At 52.9% G+C, this 16845-nt stretch overlaps 7 protein-coding genes across 7 annotated transcripts; 2 read left to right on the top strand and 5 right to left on the bottom strand.

Annotated features, from left to right (window-relative positions):
* Positions 1–95: 95 nt before the first annotated feature.
* On the top strand, positions 96–710 carry QC761_204200 (uncharacterized protein; the record flags this gene model as incomplete). Its single annotated transcript, XM_062876148.1, has 1 exon — positions 96–710. The coding sequence occupies one exon, from the start codon at positions 96–98 to the stop codon at positions 708–710; it is 615 nt and encodes a 204-aa protein (XP_062734714.1).
* Positions 711–846: 136 nt separating this feature from the next.
* QC761_204190 (uncharacterized protein) lies at positions 847–2759 on the bottom strand. The gene is made up of 2 exons (XM_062876147.1): positions 1949–2759; positions 847–1834 (listed from the first exon to the last, which is right to left on the bottom strand). The coding sequence occupies exons 1-2, from the start codon at positions 1988–1990 to the stop codon at positions 1544–1546; spliced, it is 333 nt and encodes a 110-aa protein (XP_062734713.1). The 5' UTR covers positions 1991–2759; the 3' UTR covers positions 847–1543.
* A 1588-nt stretch (positions 2760–4347) lies between these two features.
* Positions 4348–5782, bottom strand: QC761_204180 (uncharacterized protein). The gene is made up of 2 exons (XM_062876146.1): positions 5182–5782; positions 4348–5095 (listed from the first exon to the last, which is right to left on the bottom strand). The coding sequence occupies exons 1-2, from the start codon at positions 5522–5524 to the stop codon at positions 4884–4886; spliced, it is 555 nt and encodes a 184-aa protein (XP_062734712.1). The 5' UTR covers positions 5525–5782; the 3' UTR covers positions 4348–4883.
* Positions 5783–7316: 1534 nt separating this feature from the next.
* On the bottom strand, positions 7317–7838 carry QC761_204175 (uncharacterized protein; the record flags this gene model as incomplete). The annotated part of the gene is made up of 1 exon (XM_062876145.1): positions 7317–7838. One exon carries the CDS (start codon positions 7836–7838, stop codon positions 7317–7319), a length of 522 nt encoding a protein of 173 aa, XP_062734711.1.
* A 1421-nt stretch (positions 7839–9259) lies between these two features.
* QC761_204170 (uncharacterized protein) lies at positions 9260–9679 on the bottom strand (the record flags this gene model as incomplete). Its single annotated transcript, XM_062876144.1, has 1 exon — positions 9260–9679. One exon carries the CDS (start codon positions 9677–9679, stop codon positions 9260–9262), a length of 420 nt encoding a protein of 139 aa, XP_062734710.1.
* A 3830-nt stretch (positions 9680–13509) lies between these two features.
* On the top strand, positions 13510–14569 carry QC761_0035550 (uncharacterized protein; the record flags this gene model as incomplete). Its single annotated transcript, XM_062872310.1, has 4 exons — positions 13510–13733; positions 13788–13975; positions 14036–14200; positions 14274–14569. 4 exons carry the CDS (start codon positions 13510–13512, stop codon positions 14567–14569), a joined length of 873 nt encoding a protein of 290 aa, XP_062734709.1.
* A 445-nt stretch (positions 14570–15014) lies between these two features.
* On the bottom strand, positions 15015–16716 carry HRT2 (Hairy/enhancer-of-split with YRPW motif protein 2; the record flags this gene model as incomplete). The annotated part of the gene is made up of 4 exons (XM_062876143.1): positions 15015–15351; positions 15416–16507; positions 16563–16633; positions 16695–16716. 4 exons carry the CDS (start codon positions 16714–16716, stop codon positions 15121–15123), a joined length of 1416 nt encoding a protein of 471 aa, XP_062734708.1. The 3' UTR covers positions 15015–15120.
* Positions 16717–16845: the final 129 nt, after the last annotated feature.

Below are 16845 nucleotides of genomic sequence, written 5' to 3'. Positions count from 1 at the left end.
TTGCCCATCAAACCTCCATCCTTGTGATCGTCAAACAAACTGCCGCTAATAACTCTCCTAAACCTCGAAAAAAAAAACCCACCAAAGCAGCCAAAATGTCTGACCAAGACCACTTCCACCTCCTCCCCCTAACCATCGACCCCAAATCCAAATCCATCTCCTCACTCGGCCCCTCCTCGCGAGCCCTTGAGGCCGAGCTCGCCGCCCTCAACAATCTCCACAGAACCATCCTCACCCAAATCGAGCCCCCCCACATCGTCCCCCCTCCCCCCATGCCCGTCAACCCAAAGCGCTCAGCCAACGTCTCCAAGCTTCGCGAGTCGGGCAACAACGAATACCGCAAGGGGCGCCACGCCGAAGCAATCAAGTTCTACACCCTCGGTCTCCAAATGGCGCTTACACGGGCCCCGTGGGAGCCGTCGCAGCTGGTGCGGGAGGAGGTCCACGCGCTGTATAGCAACAGGGCGCAGGCGCATATGCAACTGGGGAACTGGCCAGAGGCGGCGGTGGATGCAGAGGCGAGCGTGGCTGCCAAGAGCCAGGGTAATGCGAAGGCTTGGTTTAGGAGGGGGAAGTGCCTGCTTGAAATGGGGAGGTTGCAAGAGGCCAGGGGGGCGGTGGCCAAGGCGTTGGAGTTTGAGGGGGAGGAGAAGGAGTTGGCTGAGTTGTTGAAGGAGATTGAGGGGAGAATTGCGAAGGAGGGGAACTAGAGGGTTTGACGGGAGAAGTGGTATGAGGGAATTGGTGTTGCCATGGCAAGAAGATAGGGCATTGGAAGCTTATCTGGGATGCGGCAGAGACAGCAGCATAGTGGTGCTGGCTGTCGGTCTGTTTTATTTTCTTGGTTGTCGTTACATCGTTTCACGGGAGTTCACCAAGGCGTTCAGGCGACAAGAACTCAGGGCAAGCAGAGAGCGCAATGAATGAGACGGACATAATACCAGGCATCGCTTTTCTTTTCTTTTTTTTTTGACAAGAGATATATAATTGTGAGGATTTGCAATTACGCCCGCCGATAAGTCCTGGTCCATTTCCCACTGATATAACCTCTCACTTTCCCAGACAAAAGCCAAGGAACGGCTAGTATGATACCACGCCCACAATCCTGCAATAATCCTTCAAGATTCCACATCACCTCCCGTCTCGTCTCAATATCTATTGCTGCCCATACCATCCCATCGATCCTGAAGCAGCACCCCTTTCCTGACAGTACATCGACAATGCCAATGCCGCAAAACCGAAAACACGAACGAAAATTAAATAACAATGAGAAGTTTCCCAAGCTGGCCCCCGAACGCGCGCTGATGATGAAATGACTGCTCCTCTCTTCTGATGTTGACTCCAGTTGATGGCTCGACTGCTGCCAGGATGGTGTAGTTTTCGAGGCGGTTCCTGCATCGAATTTGGCGAGGAAACACGGCGTGGACCGGGCATTGCAATAGCTGCTCCACATCGCACCCGCTGATGCGTCCTCCATCGTCTTGGCCTTCTTCCCATTCTCTCCATCTCAACAAATGACTGTCATCGTCGCGCATGTCTTCATTCAAGCCTTCTCCTTCTCGGTGACGACAACTGATGGTTTCCGCGGCCGCATGACGGCATCTTGGCTGCTCATCCTCCGGTCAAGGGCGCGCTCGAGCTTGGCGCTGAGGGCAAGCTTCTGGAGGTTGGTAGTCTTTTCTTCATTGAGGTACACGCGCTGGTCAGCGAGGCGAGGGTTCTTGAGGCGCTCGAGGCCGTCGACGATGGGCCTGATCTCGGCAGTCATGCTGTCGGTGCTGAGGGTGGTGGGGGCGTCGGAGGGTGTCATGCTGTAGGTGCTGTAGCGCTTCTCCTGTAATAAGGGGGGAAAGAATAGTGTTAGTGAATTGCGGGAAGGTTTGGAAGAGAAGGCGATGAGGATGCAACGTCAACGGACCGACGGGCATGAACAGGTTTACAGACGTACCGATGGAGCCATGATGGGACGACTGGCCGAGTCGAGGGACATGCTGGCGATAAGGCGAAAAAAGAACCCCGGGGCAATTGTTTTTTTGCTGGAGCCCTTGTCGCAAGGTGAAACGCCGACAAAGACGAAAAAGGACAAAGAGCGGTGGTGGGAAATGCCGATCGGTATTTCAGTGGCGGCGTGTTGTAACAGTGACCAAGGCGGGCACTAAGGGCGTGGAGGGAGTCGATGGTGCAAAGTCTGGTGTTTGGTTGGTGGTTTTGTCACTTGGGATGATGGAGGTGGAAAGTGGTTTGGTTAAGTGAGGCAGAGACAGAGAGGCACTAAAAGCAGAAACGGGCCAGGCCGGGCAGAGAATCAGGAAAGGGGAACTTGAAGGAAATGGTGAAACGGGAGGCACCTTGAACTTCTACAGTGCCGGGTAACCATGTGGCTCGTAGGTGGGTGGCCCGCGCACTTGCAGCTTCGCTCCGCGCCCTCCAACCATCACCCTTGCCTTGTCGGGGTGGGCTGTGGGCCAGGGGCCGATCCTCACTTCCACCCACTCCTTCTTCCCATGCCATGAAAGAATCATCTCAACCACGGCATCCTTAGAACCACGTGCTGAAGCTCTTTGAGATGATCAAGACGGTGAAGAACGGACAAAGGAACCTGCTTGTCGGGTCCAGGTGGCCCGTTCTGGCTGCCGTCAAAGACACCACACGTGCAAAGCATGATCAGCGCGTCTGTTCAGACCAGAGGTCCAGGCCTTTTGGGTGATGGGGCACCCATGCGACACCAATCACAAATGTCCGTCCCCACAAGTCCGTACTCAGCTTGACCAAACAATTGCTCAATGGCACGAATAGGTCCAAGATATCAGTATCGATATAAACCTGATATCTAAATACTCCGTATCCTCTGTACAGGCCTGCAATTGTGCCGCAACAGTGCACTGCACAATACCTTATGGTGGTACACAGTAAGTAGGTATTGCTCAGGATCAAGACTCCACACGGGGCCAGTGCCGGACGTTTTAATATCAGGCAAGTTGCTCCGAAGGACCTGGCGGCTTTCGCCGCGTGGCACCATGGTTTACACAACCGTCGTTGGGCTCGGGTCAAAGCACCAGATGCCAATCTGACAGTTTGAATCGCATGCGTCCGCGTCCGAACAAAGGGCAGAGAGATAACGGCTCTCCGATTGCCTTGCCGTCATCGGCTGCAATCAACCGATGGTTGGCACGTGGCATTGGGTGCTACCCGTTGGTACGCCGTCACACAGACAAAGAGTCAACCTTCCGCCGAGACCGACGGCAGCCAGGGAATGCAACCTCACACCACAAAATAGCTCACCAGGGGTCAAAACTCGCCATCACTTTTCCATGGCACAAGAGGGAGGACAAGGCAGCTCAGTCACTAGGTGTCTGTCATGTCACCGTGTTCCACATGTCCCAAGACAAGCACACCATATCGAGACTGATGGTACTGACGAGAGACATTAGGCTGCTATACTATGGCACCCAACACTGGTGTTATAAGGAGTAGATATATGCAAACAATACAGAAAGGACATGGTTCGTCACATGACCACCCCCGCCAGCCATACTCAACGTCGGTTCCATGGACCTGACGCAGTCGAACAAAGCAAATGCAAAGAATCTTCTTCAATCACCGACGGCAATGTGGTGTAACGGAATGATTCCGGTTGTACAGATAGGTACAGATCAAGGTGTGATAGGTGACGGGCAGGTAGGTGTCTTGCAACAAAGTGAGCTTGCCTAGGGCACCTGACGGTCCTGATCTGAATGCCCAGCTCTCATCACTGCTAGGCGATCTGATCAAAAATGTAGACATACGATGTTGTCGGTGGCGCCATGTTTTGAGACAGCTTTCATTCCGTATTATGAACATCCGACCCAATTCCGTTAAAGCTGGTTGGCTCAGGTAGGTATGCAGCTGGCCGAGCAAATCTAGACCCTTCCGTGGCCAGTCGTTAACCACACCCGCCACAAGCTCGTCCATAAAGTCGGCTCATGTCCCATGGCATCACAGTCAAATGACGGCACTCAACACCGATCTCTTCGGCGACGTCGATTCACAACCTCAGAGCAATGTGCCACAAGTCGCTCCATGCCCATGCAGGGATGCCTGACCCGAGACAGGGTTGGTTCGATCTTGGTAGCTAGATTGTGGGTGTTCACCGTTCTATTTCCAGTTGCACACGAAGCACAACATGCCGAAAACCGTCGGCTGTATAGTACGCATTATATACCACCCATCTTGGAATGCCTTCTCAGCTGCCCGCCCACCTAAGCTCATCCAGACGGGACCCAGACCCTCCAGAGGTCCTTCCCTTCGGTTTTTTATTACCCACCACTCGCTCCTGCCCATATATCAACAGATGGCAGACCGCTCCTTCTTCAAATCTTACCTACACCTGACCGGCCATCTTTTACTGGCATGAGCCAGCCAACTGTTTTCAGAGTCACCAACAGTAATCACCTGCCATTGGAACAAACGCATGAGTCACCAAGAATCAAGTCATCTCTTCGTTCATTATATCTCCATCTCGGCCTTTCATCGATGATTCGATCTCCGTCAGGCTTCGCCGGCCGCCCCAACGCACAAAGGAACCGGCCCTCGATTAATTCAAAACTCCAAAACAGCAAGCCAAGAACGAACACACTAATCCCGCCTCGTTTCTGTGCAGGTCACCGCCAGCCTCCATGCTCCATCATGTAAGCCCTTGATCTTTTTCTGCTTCCTATCCCTATCCTGTTTCCCATGCCTAGCTATGTGCCATGAAAATGCTCTAAAAAACACCGCCGTGCTTGGGCCCGTTGAGAGCCCAAGTTGCTATGGTACAAATATACATGTTCTTATAAACACATGGTACAGGAATTCAACACTCGCCTTTCGCCTTTTGCCTTCCGCTTTTCGCCATGGATCTTCGCCTATTTCTTCTTGTGCCCCGAGGACGACTTTCCCTCTTTCCGGGACAATCCCCTCGACTCTTTGCTGCTGTAGTCCAGCGTGATGTTGTACGAGGCCATGGGATCAGCTGCCGAAGAAGACCCGGCTTCTCCTTGTGTTCGGTGGCGGTGTTTTCGAGAATCCTTACTTCTCTTCCCGTCTTTGCGGCTGGGTTCGCCGTAGTTGCTCGAGGCTGGGTGCGTGTCAGGAACCACACCTGGGGCTTGGCCGTGGAACAGTGGAAGCCGGGAGGGTTATCAGGAGGGGGTCAGGACGTACGGTCTTTGGCACAATTCCGACAACACCCGTGGTCACAGGTCTCGATCCATTCCCATTCGTTGGTGATCGTGTTCTTCTCCCATTTGGGATTGGGTGACATGTTCTTGCACCACCCGCTCGTGTTACGCCCTCCGCAGTTGCAGCACGTCCACCCTGTGCCCCCACTGCGGTAATCGCAATTGATCAGCACACAGGCGGCATTGGATGGCTGGGGAGCAGCAAAGGTGACATTGGAGCACGCTGTCTCGTACCCCGTCTCAAGGTCGATCAGGGCTGACGGGCAGTAATGCCAAGTCATGGATTGATGGCCACAGCCGTGGATATGCGGATGTCCGTGGCACATGGTGGATATTGGGCGTGGGAGCACGAGAGGTGCTTTAAGATTCAAATCAAGAGAGGGCTTGAGAGGGAGTTGAGTGTGAAAGGTGTGTCTTCGACTGAGCTGCTCTGTCCCGTGCCCACGAGATGTTGTGTCTAGGCTGACAGGTGGTCACTCAGGATACAAATCTCGGTTTGTGTACGCCTACACTCATGAGGAAGAGATGTCGGTATCCGTCATCTTATACCTTTCCCTATCCCGAAGACCTTCGGCACCCCCAAGACTGTCATGGACACCATCCCGAGACTGTTTAGTTCTTCAGGATACTCAACAAGGCCCATCTATTGGCCGCCTTCCTTGTGACTTCCAGTCATGCAAATGATTCTGCACTGCGAGACCGCCACCACGATCCGGCTTTGAAAGTCCTGACGCCTCATGAGGGTGTCGCGATCGTGAGCATGACAACCCTCCTTGTTCTGGAAAAAGAAAAGAAGACTGTGTGGTGATCAGCTGTCTCCTCGAATTACCTTCAGAACACCCATTCCCGATACGAATTCACCCACAAGGAGCCTGACAATCATCCGTGATCTGTCCAGCCTGTAGCGTTCTATTTCGTCTCCGGGCCTGTCTCCGGAGGTGTGAAGTTGCGGCGCTTCGCCTTGCTTTCTTCGTACAGGGCTACCAACCAATCAGAACAACAACCAACGTCTACCGTTGCACAGTGTTTGCTGACACCCCTGCCCCCGGCTGCCCGATCTGACCCAACGACCAGGCTCCCGGTAATCGATTGTACGTTGCCAGGGCACTTTGCCATTGCATCCCGGATACGGGGTCAAAGGTTCGATCTCTTCGAGATTTCAACGCAGTTCTTCATTTTCGCACAACCTTGGTCATCGAGAATTCATAGGGGTCCAGCTGGGTTATCGATCACACTCTGCCTGTTACTACCCCTCGCTCCCCGGGCCAATTTCTGGATGCCCTGGATAGTGCAGGCCGCATATTACACGCATGGCGCATGGTTGCAGCTAAGCGTGAACATCACACGTCCTGTTTCCGATCTTTATCGAGATTTAACTCATCGGTCAGCCTGTTAAATTGTGTCATTGGCAGCCTGGCATTATCTGCAGCGTCATCACAGTTACATTGTGGGTGGGAAGCGTCGTGGGGGGCATCTCTCAACCAGCCATGTCTTGCACCGGAGAGATTTCATGATTCCGCGCATGCAGCGTAGACGCGCACCAAAGTCCCTAGATCTTCGAGAAGTGCTTATGGTGGACAAGTGGTGAGACGAGACTATCGTCCATGTGCATCATGCCTGATCCGAGGCCGCGCGCCACGTTGATCTGATCTGTGCCAGAGAGGGCAATATCTTCCGGTTGCAAGTTTCACGAAGCCATCAGCTGCAAGGTGTTCGATCGGAATCCGGATGTCTGTCACGCTTGAACCACGATTGCGTCAAGTCAAGGTTGAGTCGTTGAAATGCTCAACACATAGGCTTTTCAACGGCTGAAAGGATCTGGCAGGAAAGCAACGTTACAAACAGTTGGGTTTGTTTCAAATATCCCCTAGACCCTTCCCTGGCTAGGTCGGAAGACGCCCTCTCGATACCCGTCTCCTCGGAAAAAACGGGCTGAACTGGAATACATGACGCGAGAGACATGGGTCACCTGCTATTTCATGAGAAGCCGGCTGGGAAGCAAGGAAGGAATCTGCTGTCGTTACCATGCACACATCGTACCATTTTATCCCGATCCAACGAATCCATAGACATGAGGAAAGCCTCGCCGGTTTCCTGATGCAGATTCCCTGCTCAGTCCTACACACTGTCTCTTATGCTAGTCGGTTCACACTCGTTACAACACAAGTGTTCACATCGCAACATATTCCCCTCGACAAGCATCACGCACCCACAACGTCCAGTTCTATTCTCGCTTTTCCCGCACCAACAACAGGTCCAACACCGACCTTTCATTCCGAATGGGCAATCAGACAGTGGGCAGTTGGGGGATGGCAGGGATGACGTGAAGAAGTCGGGGTTTTCTGCGAAAGACGGCGGCATCGGGTATGGCAAGGACTGGATCGTCAAGTTGGCGCAGGGTTGCTTGTACGACATGGCTTTCGGCGACCCCGAGCCTTGGTTCTTCCTATCGGACCTCGAGGGCTCAGAAACTGGCTTTGTCTTGTGTTTCGGCTTTGCGGATGACGAGGAAGATCGGGCCGCAGAGCTGCCCTGGACTTCACCCCCATCGGCGCTATTTTCGAGGATTGCATTGGCACAGTAGACTATCTGCGTCTTAACGTGCTCACACGGCAAGGCATAGGCTACCTGATGACACATTTCGTAACCGCGGATCCCTACGTCGTCGAGACTGGAGTCGTGTCTGCTGGGGAGGGGAGTGGGCTTGTGGATCGCTCCTTTTTGAATTCGGCTTGAGACCTGGATCGTTAGTGCCATATTCAAGGCCACAGAATGCATCCCAGGCACCGAAAGAGTGCCTCGGGGGTGTCAACTTCTCTTACCAGGGCTGCTGCTTACTTATCAGAGGACGCTCCCGCCATACTCCTCGTTACTTCAACCACCAAGCGGCGGACGCTCTCCATCTTCTTTATAGCGTTCTTCGAAACGAAACTAATCATTGTATCGTTTCTTCCAAAGTTACTGAATCTGGTTTTCATTCCGAACGACTTCTCTGGTGGCCTCCCGTTTGTCTATGCGCTGTGTTGATGCCTCTGGGCCGGGTGTAGGACTCCATGGCAAAGAAGTCACCCTGGACGGCCGGCCCTTTTGGGATACTAATCAGTCACTATTATCATTCAATATTCAAGCAAGATGTCAATACCTGTGGTCATTAGGGTGGGGGCGGCCTTCCAAACGGGCCACCCACCCTCGATGCCAGCAGCATGGCTGCAGAAACCGGAAGCTCGTTTGGATACCGCATGGAACTAGAGGATTGAACTGACCAGTTGGGTCAACAGATCTGACCAAGCAATTTTCCTGGTTTCAATCTATCCCTGCTCCATCGAATCAAGCAGCTTCACCTGTCGGTTCGGGCAAACAACACGAGCGAGAATACCAGCAGGATCTGTGAAACACCAAAAGCCTCATCGCTTGATCGCAGTCACTAACTTGGGCCTTCCTCAAGGGGAGATCCGGCCCGCTATTGTTACACGAAGAAAGATAAAGATACACAAATCTTGCCGAAGGGGTGTTGAGAAGTTCCCTACAGCACTGGCCGGTCGAGGTCTCAAGGGTGGGTGGGTTTAGGGCACCTTCGCCTATCAACACGCGACAACACCGAGATGGTTACAGATGCCAAGTTGCCGTTAGTCCACACCGGCCGGCCAGCTCATACGAGATCCATCAAAAGAAAAGAAAAATCATCATGCCAGAACCTAGCGCCCAAATCTCATGATCGGTCATTCACATTGGCCCCTCGTTCGGGGCCCTCCACGCGTCACGCGTGCCCCAACGTTTCCACCGGCCGCCATTTGTCGCTCCCAAGCGGTCTTCAGAAACAAGAACGGGTAGGGGACGGAAAGAAGAAACAGGTGTTGGCGGTGATACCGTCAAGTCGGGCCGGGTGAGGTCTCTTTGGGTTTATCGCAGAGGTTCATCCGGAGTTGTGAAGGTTGACCTGAGCTTCCCCTCTGCTCTCCTTCCAGTCTTCCAAAATCCTTCGGCTACCCAAATCTTTTCATCTTTTCATATCGTCATGACAACGTTCTAATTTGCCCCTGTCCTTCAGTTTTATCACCGACCTACTTGGCACCCTTGCGTTTGGAGCTGGAACTCGACGACGATGATGACTTGTTATCGGCCTTGCACCCACTACAGCAAACGTGGTAGCAAAAGGTATCTGGGCTGCTGCGCATGCGGTGGCGACACCAGCGATACTCATTGCCGCGGCCGTTGCACTGGCAGCATACCCAACGGCCGTTGAGTTGCTCGAGACGGCAGCCGCCCGAGGTGCAGTCGGCCGAAACGAGACATCCACCGGAGGCGCAGGGATCGTTGTAGTCGACGCTCTGGGTGTTGTCAAAATGCGGGCTGTCGCACGGCTGCTGAGCACCTGCACTGTCGATGGTGGAGTTGGGGCAGAAGCTGTAGTGTACCACCATGTCGATGTTGCGGGTGCAGGGTGGCATGTGGTGGTGATGGAGATAGAAGTAAGTACACATCTTGTCTGTGGTTTGCTGGTTTTTTGCGTTTGGTGATGCCGAAACACGGATTGCGCCTGTTTTTACTGCGCCTGTCCTGAGCTGACTTGGTATCTCGTATCCGAACCTCCTTTGAAGTCAATGGAGCCGAGAGTGGTTTAACTGGACAATGATCTCGGGTGTGCGTTTTCAAACCCGTTTCAGAATGTTGAGACTTGTTGCTGGGAAAGGGAATATCAGGCAATTGTCTCGGAAAGCAGCGTTCGCCAGAGGGAGCTTTCAGTCAGCCAAGTTGGCTTTGTGAGATTGAGAGACAAGTCGGAGACTGTTGGCGAGATTGTGTGGAGATTCGAACTGATACTGTGTTTGCTGTGCAGCGGATACGGAGGCGGTTTTGATATGGCGTTTTCGCTGAAGTTGTGATCTTCGTTGCTAAATTGGCACCCAAGTGGTTGATGGTTGCACAATTGTCTCAAGGCTTGAGTGAAGCCGGTGGCCCAGCCAGTCAGTATCCACGTTGTCACAGGGGGCTTTGTCGAACTCGAAGTAAAAGAGCCTAAGCTGTAGACAAGGTCTCAGTCAATATGGTTTCTTGTTGTCCGCCACCGACTTGGAGAAAGCTCGGCCGCTAGATCTCTATTGACAGAGTATCTTACCGAAGCCTTCAAAGAGAAGAGAGGTTCAGAAGGCAACAGTTCAGTCTAGCCCTGAGTTGTTGGTAATGAGCGGAGTCGAACTGGTTCTAGCCCCAAGTGGGAATTTTAGGTGGGCCGCCGTTGATCTCGTGGTGGATGTGTTGATGATGTTTGTTTGAAGGATCGATGCGGATGGAGGCGAGTGAGGATACAAAGGCGACTTGGGAAGCTGGTGATGCTGATGCAGATCACATCGACCTCGACAGGGAGGACGAACTGCGTCTTATATAGGACTCTCGATGGAGGCATCGATAGGTGAGGATGACGTTGACTGCTCATGAGTTTGCCGTCTTGATGCCCTACCCCGTGAGGCTGAGTACCTCTCGCGCCATTGGAGTTGACAAGTGGAACAGTATTCCCAGAAAGTGACCAACAGGTCAAGACGGTGTACATGCCCCAAACAGAACGAGGAAGTATGGCCGCCATGAGGGGCCCAATCTGTCGCGTCAGCAGTCTGGGTCCCAATTATTGGCAGCCATCTACGGCATTGTTCAACCCCAAGTCATCAACTACCACGAGCAGCACGCTTCTTACAGCCGGTGAACGCACGTGGCGCCTATGCCACCCGTGCGCAAAGACGAGTCCCGGCTTCATGGAGGATTGTGGTAGACGGAGTTGTACAGAAAACGTGGCCAGTGCTGGAAGTGGGCTCGAGACAAGCGTGGCACAAAGCTGAGACAGACAAGCGCTGGTCCACGGGGTGAAGTATTGTCAGGAACGTCGATTTACAGATTTGCGAACAAAAGCTTGTCATCGGCAGAGGGAGATCTCTTGAGACAAGGGTTGCTCCAATCAGGGCGCCGGGTTGAGTTGCAGTTGGTCTCGGCGCGGACCCGATAGCTCCAAGAAGCAGCTGGTATAGCTCCGCAGCTCCGGCACACAGCTCCGAACGGTCGGGACCTTGCGCCGCCTCGGGTATTTTTGAACGACAATCCCAGGTCCGATACTCGCACGAAGCTACCCACAGCTGAAGAGGACTTCGCCCAGCATCCGATTATTTGGTTTCTATCGTCTTGTTTTGCTCACACGCACAAGGCTCAGGAGAACTATGGTTGACACATGCTCCAAGACAGCTCCGCCTCCGCATGCCAAAAATCTCGATATGCCTACCAACCCAAACCCCCGACTGAGACCTGCAAGATATCCGACATGCGACACGCGACACAGGGACGGCAGCAAAAAAAGCTCAGGTGCAGACCTGTTTGAAGCAGAGCCTGCTGTGCACCGCCACTATTTACCAAAGTACGATGGATGGGCAAAAGGCGGAGAAGATGTCTCGTCGCGACCATTTGGACAGGGACAGGGACATGGTCCAAACCATGCGCTCCTGAGGCTGTGAGGCGTCAATGTCTCGAGCATCTTTGCGGGAAAAAAAGTATCATGTTGATGAACGTCATCGATTGCTCCTTCGCAGGCTGGGGTTGGTGCTGACGATGAGGGGAAGCATAAAGCTTCAAGTCAACACAGCCACCTCCGGTTGCCAGTACCAGTGCTTCGAAAATGCAGAAGCAGTGCTTCTGTGGTGTTCACACTTTGCCGGTTTGGGACTAGAGCCCGCGTCAAGATCCATGATCAGCACTAAAGGGGGATCGGCTGCTGGGCACCCCTGGCCCTATCGAGATCGACACTGCATACAACATATGTTGTGGGTGACTGATTGATAACGACAAAGTAGTACGCCGTAAGTGTAGCGAATCCCAACCCAGCCACCTCCTCCTCCGAAGGCAAAAACCCGACTGGATATCACAATCCCTGTGAGACAGTGGGCTTCCAGGTGGGATATTTACCATGGATTTTTTGATGTGTCGGGGAAGGCGGCAGATGGCGTGCGCCAGTTGAATTCCGTATGGAGAAGAGGGCTTGCCAAAAGTCCCGTGGCACAACATGGCTCAGCTTTGTGCCATCACTTCACACAGACATGTGGACGCGACCCGTGGTGGGGTGTTGAGGTGGAGGAACTATCAACCACGCTACCCCCTTGACTCCCACCTGGTGTTGCGGCGGCGGACATGAAAACTTAAGCGGATCTTATCAGGATAGGAAGGAGGCTTTTTGAAAATCAGACCATGGTCTAGGTATGCCACTGCTTGGCGAGATTCCGTCTGTGAGAGACGGGGGTTGGATTCATGATGTTGATGTCATTGATGGCTTAGCTGGTTGGAGAGTGAAGGAGAAGAGCAGGACGGGAAGATCAAACAAAGCTTGACCTGGGCCAGGGAGATGCTGGCTAGTTGGTTGCCTCCCTTTTTCAGTGTCAGGCCAGGGCCCTTTGTTTTTCAGATGATTCTTTTCTTTTCTTTCCTTTCCTTTTCTCTTTCATCTTATTATCGCATCTCTTGGACATGTTTTGTCATCGACATCAAACTGTTCTTCCTCCCTCATGACATGTTCCATGATCTCTCTCTTGCCTAGACAATTATAAATGTAAGTGGCAACAGCGTCCACCGTTGAGAAAAGGGAAAAAGGGCTAAATTCGTGACCAGTATCCATGCTAGTAAACAACCAACGCTCGTATCCATCCACGTGGCAAGGCAAAACGTTCTATCCCCACCAGTTGGTCTCGATCGCGGCTACGTATTATGACCATGGCGTCAATGACCCAAACATCCATTCACCCCATAGTAGAATGGATATGGCGTGGGACAACTCCGACTTTTCGTTCCCTAGCGCCCATGAGGGTGGATACTGGGTGCCTCATCCGGGGCCGCTCTTTCCCTCATTGTTGGGGCATCAGAAGGATGGTTCCTGCAATGAATTGGGTTTCACTTGCGTGCCAAAGCAGAGATTGTCTTTCCAACTGCGAACTCAATTTCTTCTTTGCAATCACATTTCTCCAAGGTATCTCTATCTTCTCTTGCACCAAGAATAGTAGATATTTCAACATATACAGTGCTATTTTTGTCTTGGGCCGAAGCAACAATCTTACCCAGTTTCTTCTAAGCAGGATACACAAGCCAAAGACAGTGTCTTATCTTCCCTCGTTCTTTATTCAAACACATCTTTTTTTCTTCTTTTTCCCATCTGCCAACCCTTCCAACCCCCCACGAAGAACGGCTTTTTTCACGACCACCCCCACACCGACACAATCATAACAACAGATGCAAATACTCTCCCACACCTCACGGAGCCTAGGTATCCGCCCAGAAACCCCCCAAGATGTGCCACAAAGTCTACTACCGCCACAAAAAATGCGGCCACCACGGAAAGCTGAAAGTTTTCTGTCCTCTCGCCCCCCGCGACCCGACCACCCAAAAACCTCTGGGCAAATTCTGCCGCAAGTCAAAGGAGGGGGGAAAGGTGTACAAGAAACGCGGGAAGATTCAGAATGTGGATTGGAAGTGTCCGAAGGAGGAATGTAGGGATTATGAGAGGTTGGGGAGGTACTGGAAGTGTTGTTCTTGTAACAAGGGCCCGAATCGGGATACTTTTTGTAGGCAGGTTGTGCTGAGGCAGAGGTTTGAGTCAGTTAGGAGGAGGGGTGCGAGTTTGGGTCCGAGTTTGGGTCCCAGGGGGACGGAGGAAAGGGGCAAGGAAGAAAAGAGGGGCAGTAGAAGGTCGGTATCAATGTATTGGAGGACTTGTGCGCATCTGCCTTGTTCGAAGTGTACTTGGTTTGGGCGGAGTAAGTTTGACTTGGGTGGGGGTGTTTGCTGAACGATGAGAGAGGCTAACAAATAGGTAGCAATTCCGGTTTATGATCAAGGGGCTGGGTGTTGGAGGCAGAATGGCTCTGGCGAGGGGCTTAAAGACGTTGATGTCGGTTCGAGCCAGACTCTGCCGGAGGAATACCCCGAGGATTCGATGACCGACACTGAGTTTGATCTGGACTTGTATGACACCGAGGACGGTTGGGAGGACAAAGACGGCAGCTCCAGCGAGGACGAGATGGACGTTGACGCCGAGGCTACACAAATAACCAGAGGAAACGACAGATGCCGAGCTCCGGGCCAGCGTCATCAGGGCGCAGAGGGGCATCACCGGTAGAAGCCTTGTGGGGTACGAACCAGAAGAGGATGCAGACATGGAATCGGAGCAAGAAGAGAAAACATATGTGGACTCTCAGGCGACAGTTTCCAACCCCGAGATGGAGTTTGACTCTTGTGAGGAACAAGAGAACGATGCAGTTGAGAAGGAGGGCGAGAAGCAGACAGGAGCATCGAGTAGGGCCAAGTCTCCGAAGTCACGTACAGTGGAAGACCAACTGGAAACGGGATAGAGGCCAGGTGCGGAGCTTGGGTACGGACTCCTTCCATCAAGAGAACACTAATATGAACGGGGTTACATGGGGCATTTGTTTAATTTTTTTTTTAATTTTTTTTTTTTTTGCTGCTAAAGGGTTCTGGTAACATTGGGAAGTGCGGGTATGGTACCCATCAGCATCAGCGCCAGGTTGCATTTGCAAATATGTCGGGTTATTCAGGGAAAACACAATTTGGACGGAAGAACTAGGTAAGCGTTGCTGGGAACGAGTGTAGTCGAGTGTCACCGCCGCTAACATGAGTCGGTAGCACAGCATGATTGGACGGAACACCGACGGGCATGAGCCGACATCATTATTGTTGCTCCAGTCCCAGCGTCTGAATACTATAAAATTGTCAAGTATAGCGGCTACTTAATTAGCATACCACCCACCCCAAATACATAGCGCAGTATGGACACCGATTTGGTTAATCAGCTAGTTCATCTATTGCCAAAAATTGACTTTCTAGTATGCTACCGGTGCCTTGCTTCCTGTATCAACAGACAGATCCATGACAAATCCTCCGCTCATGACCCCTTGGAGAAGGAGACAACAGCCCACTTTCCGTTCCAAGCCCACTTGCGCGCTCCAGAGTCACCACCGCCATCCTCGAGCGCCTTGAGCTCCTCGTCTTTTCCGGGAGGAAGACCAACAACGACATCGGCCTTGCACGTTCTCAGAGCGAGGATGTTGAGCCCAGAACCAGGACCAAGAGGACCGATGGCTTCTGTGAAAGGGGTAGTGGGATCCCAAGCAGCCTACACAGTCTCTGTTAGCATCGGTCGCAAAAGAAGAAAACAGTAAACATGAAGAGAAACTCACATCTCCAACCAGCTTCCTATAGTTCAAATCCCCCTTAAAAATCACCACCTCGCTCCCCTTCAAGTCCTCCACCAACTCTGGCGCTTCCTTGGGCAGTCTCCAGAAGCTACCCGGCCCGGTCCACACTCTGTTTGGCCTCAAGACCAACTGCCCCTCAGCATGGAACCTGCTCCACTCCTGGAACAAGAACCCCAACTCCTCCACCTCCTTGTCAGATAACTTCTCTGGCGTCTTCCCCTGTAGCTCCTCCTCCCCAGAGGGCGTCTCGTAAAACCACCTCGGCGCCGCCAGTGCGTTCAACAAAGCGGCAAAGTCGGACGGCAAAACATCGGAGACAAACCAGGGAATTGACTTTGGATGTAAGACGACATGTGTGGCCAATCCAGCAGAGAGGAGGTACCCAGCCAAGACGAGATCAACAAACAGCTCAAAGCCAGCATTGTCGAGGACGATGTCGACCCGACGTTCTTTTTTGCCGGATTGTTTCGCTTCGAGAAGGTGGGCGAAGCAAGACGGGAGGTCGTTGACCAGGATGTTGGCCTCTGCCTTCTTGCGGGCTTCGCTCCCTTGGAGGGCTTGGATGTCTTCGTACGTGAGGGACGTGAGCAGAGATAGGTCAGTGGCGTTGCCCCAGAGGCAGATCTCGGCCATTTCGGCGAAGAGCAACTCCTGCGCCTCGCGGGGCTGGTCGGGGTGGTTTTGGAGCTGGGACATCAAGTCCTTGTATCTGGCGGCGAGCTCGAGGACGGCGGGGCGGGAGGAGCGGAAGGTGGAGGTTTTTTGGCGGGCGAATACATCGTAGTTTTTCCAGTGGCTGGACAGGGCGAAGGAGGTGGCAATGCGCCGGAAGAGGTAGCATTCGGTGTAGAGCCAGGGGGATTTCAGCCAGGTTGGGGAGTTGAGCTGTTCGAGCTCGGCGTTGTAGGTGGCTATATCGGGATAGCCATCGTCGGGGAGGGGGGTGAGGGCGCGGTCGTGCTGGACTTCGTATTTAAGTTTGGTGAGCGCTTCGACGATGCGCTTACCTTCGGTTTGCTTTTCGGGGTCGGGGCAGTGGGCTACTGCGCGGTAGGTGTCGTCTATGGCTTGGGTCTGGCGGGGAGGAGTCAGAGGGGATGTTTCGGGAGAGAAAGGGGAGGTTACTGACGATGATGATGGGCCATCTTCTTCTTCCGGTTTGCCAACCAAAGGAGTTGGGGTCGCCGGTTGAGTATTGCGCTGTAACCTGTGATTAGCTTTGGGGGTTGTTGTTTGAGGAAACCATTTGGCATCAACATACGAATCTTTGGGTCTAGATCCATCTTGACTGTCTATAAGATGAGGGCTGTCGTTACTCCTTCCTTGATACTTCTCCTCCAGATCGCGAGTACCTCTACGGGCAACAAATAGAATGATTCCAGTCTAACGGAGGCTCGGAGCCGGTGTTAACG

This window comes from Podospora bellae-mahoneyi, chromosome 2 (assembly GCF_035222275.1).
Source record: "Podospora bellae-mahoneyi strain CBS 112042 chromosome 2, whole genome shotgun sequence".
Lineage (NCBI taxonomy): Eukaryota > Fungi > Ascomycota > Sordariomycetes > Sordariales > Podosporaceae > Podospora > Podospora bellae-mahoneyi.
This window is presented reverse-complemented; position numbering and strand designations above follow the sequence as displayed.

Bases quoted from the DNA above. Each gene is read 5' to 3' on its own strand.
- QC761_204190 (XM_062876147.1), bottom strand. From the start codon at position 1,990: ATGTCCCTCGACTCGGCCAGTCGTCCCATCATGGCTCCATCG. The intron at 1,835-1,948 runs GTACGTCTGTAA...CCCTTATTACAG, and splicing joins GTCCCATCATGGCTCCATCG to GAGAAGCGCTACAGCACCTA.
- QC761_204180 (XM_062876146.1), bottom strand. From the start codon at position 5,524: ATGTGCCACGGACATCCGCATATCCACGGCTGTGGCCATCAATCCATG. The intron at 5,096-5,181 runs GTACGTCCTGAC...ACACGCACCCAG, and splicing joins TCGGAATTGTGCCAAAGACC to CCTCGAGCAACTACGGCGAA.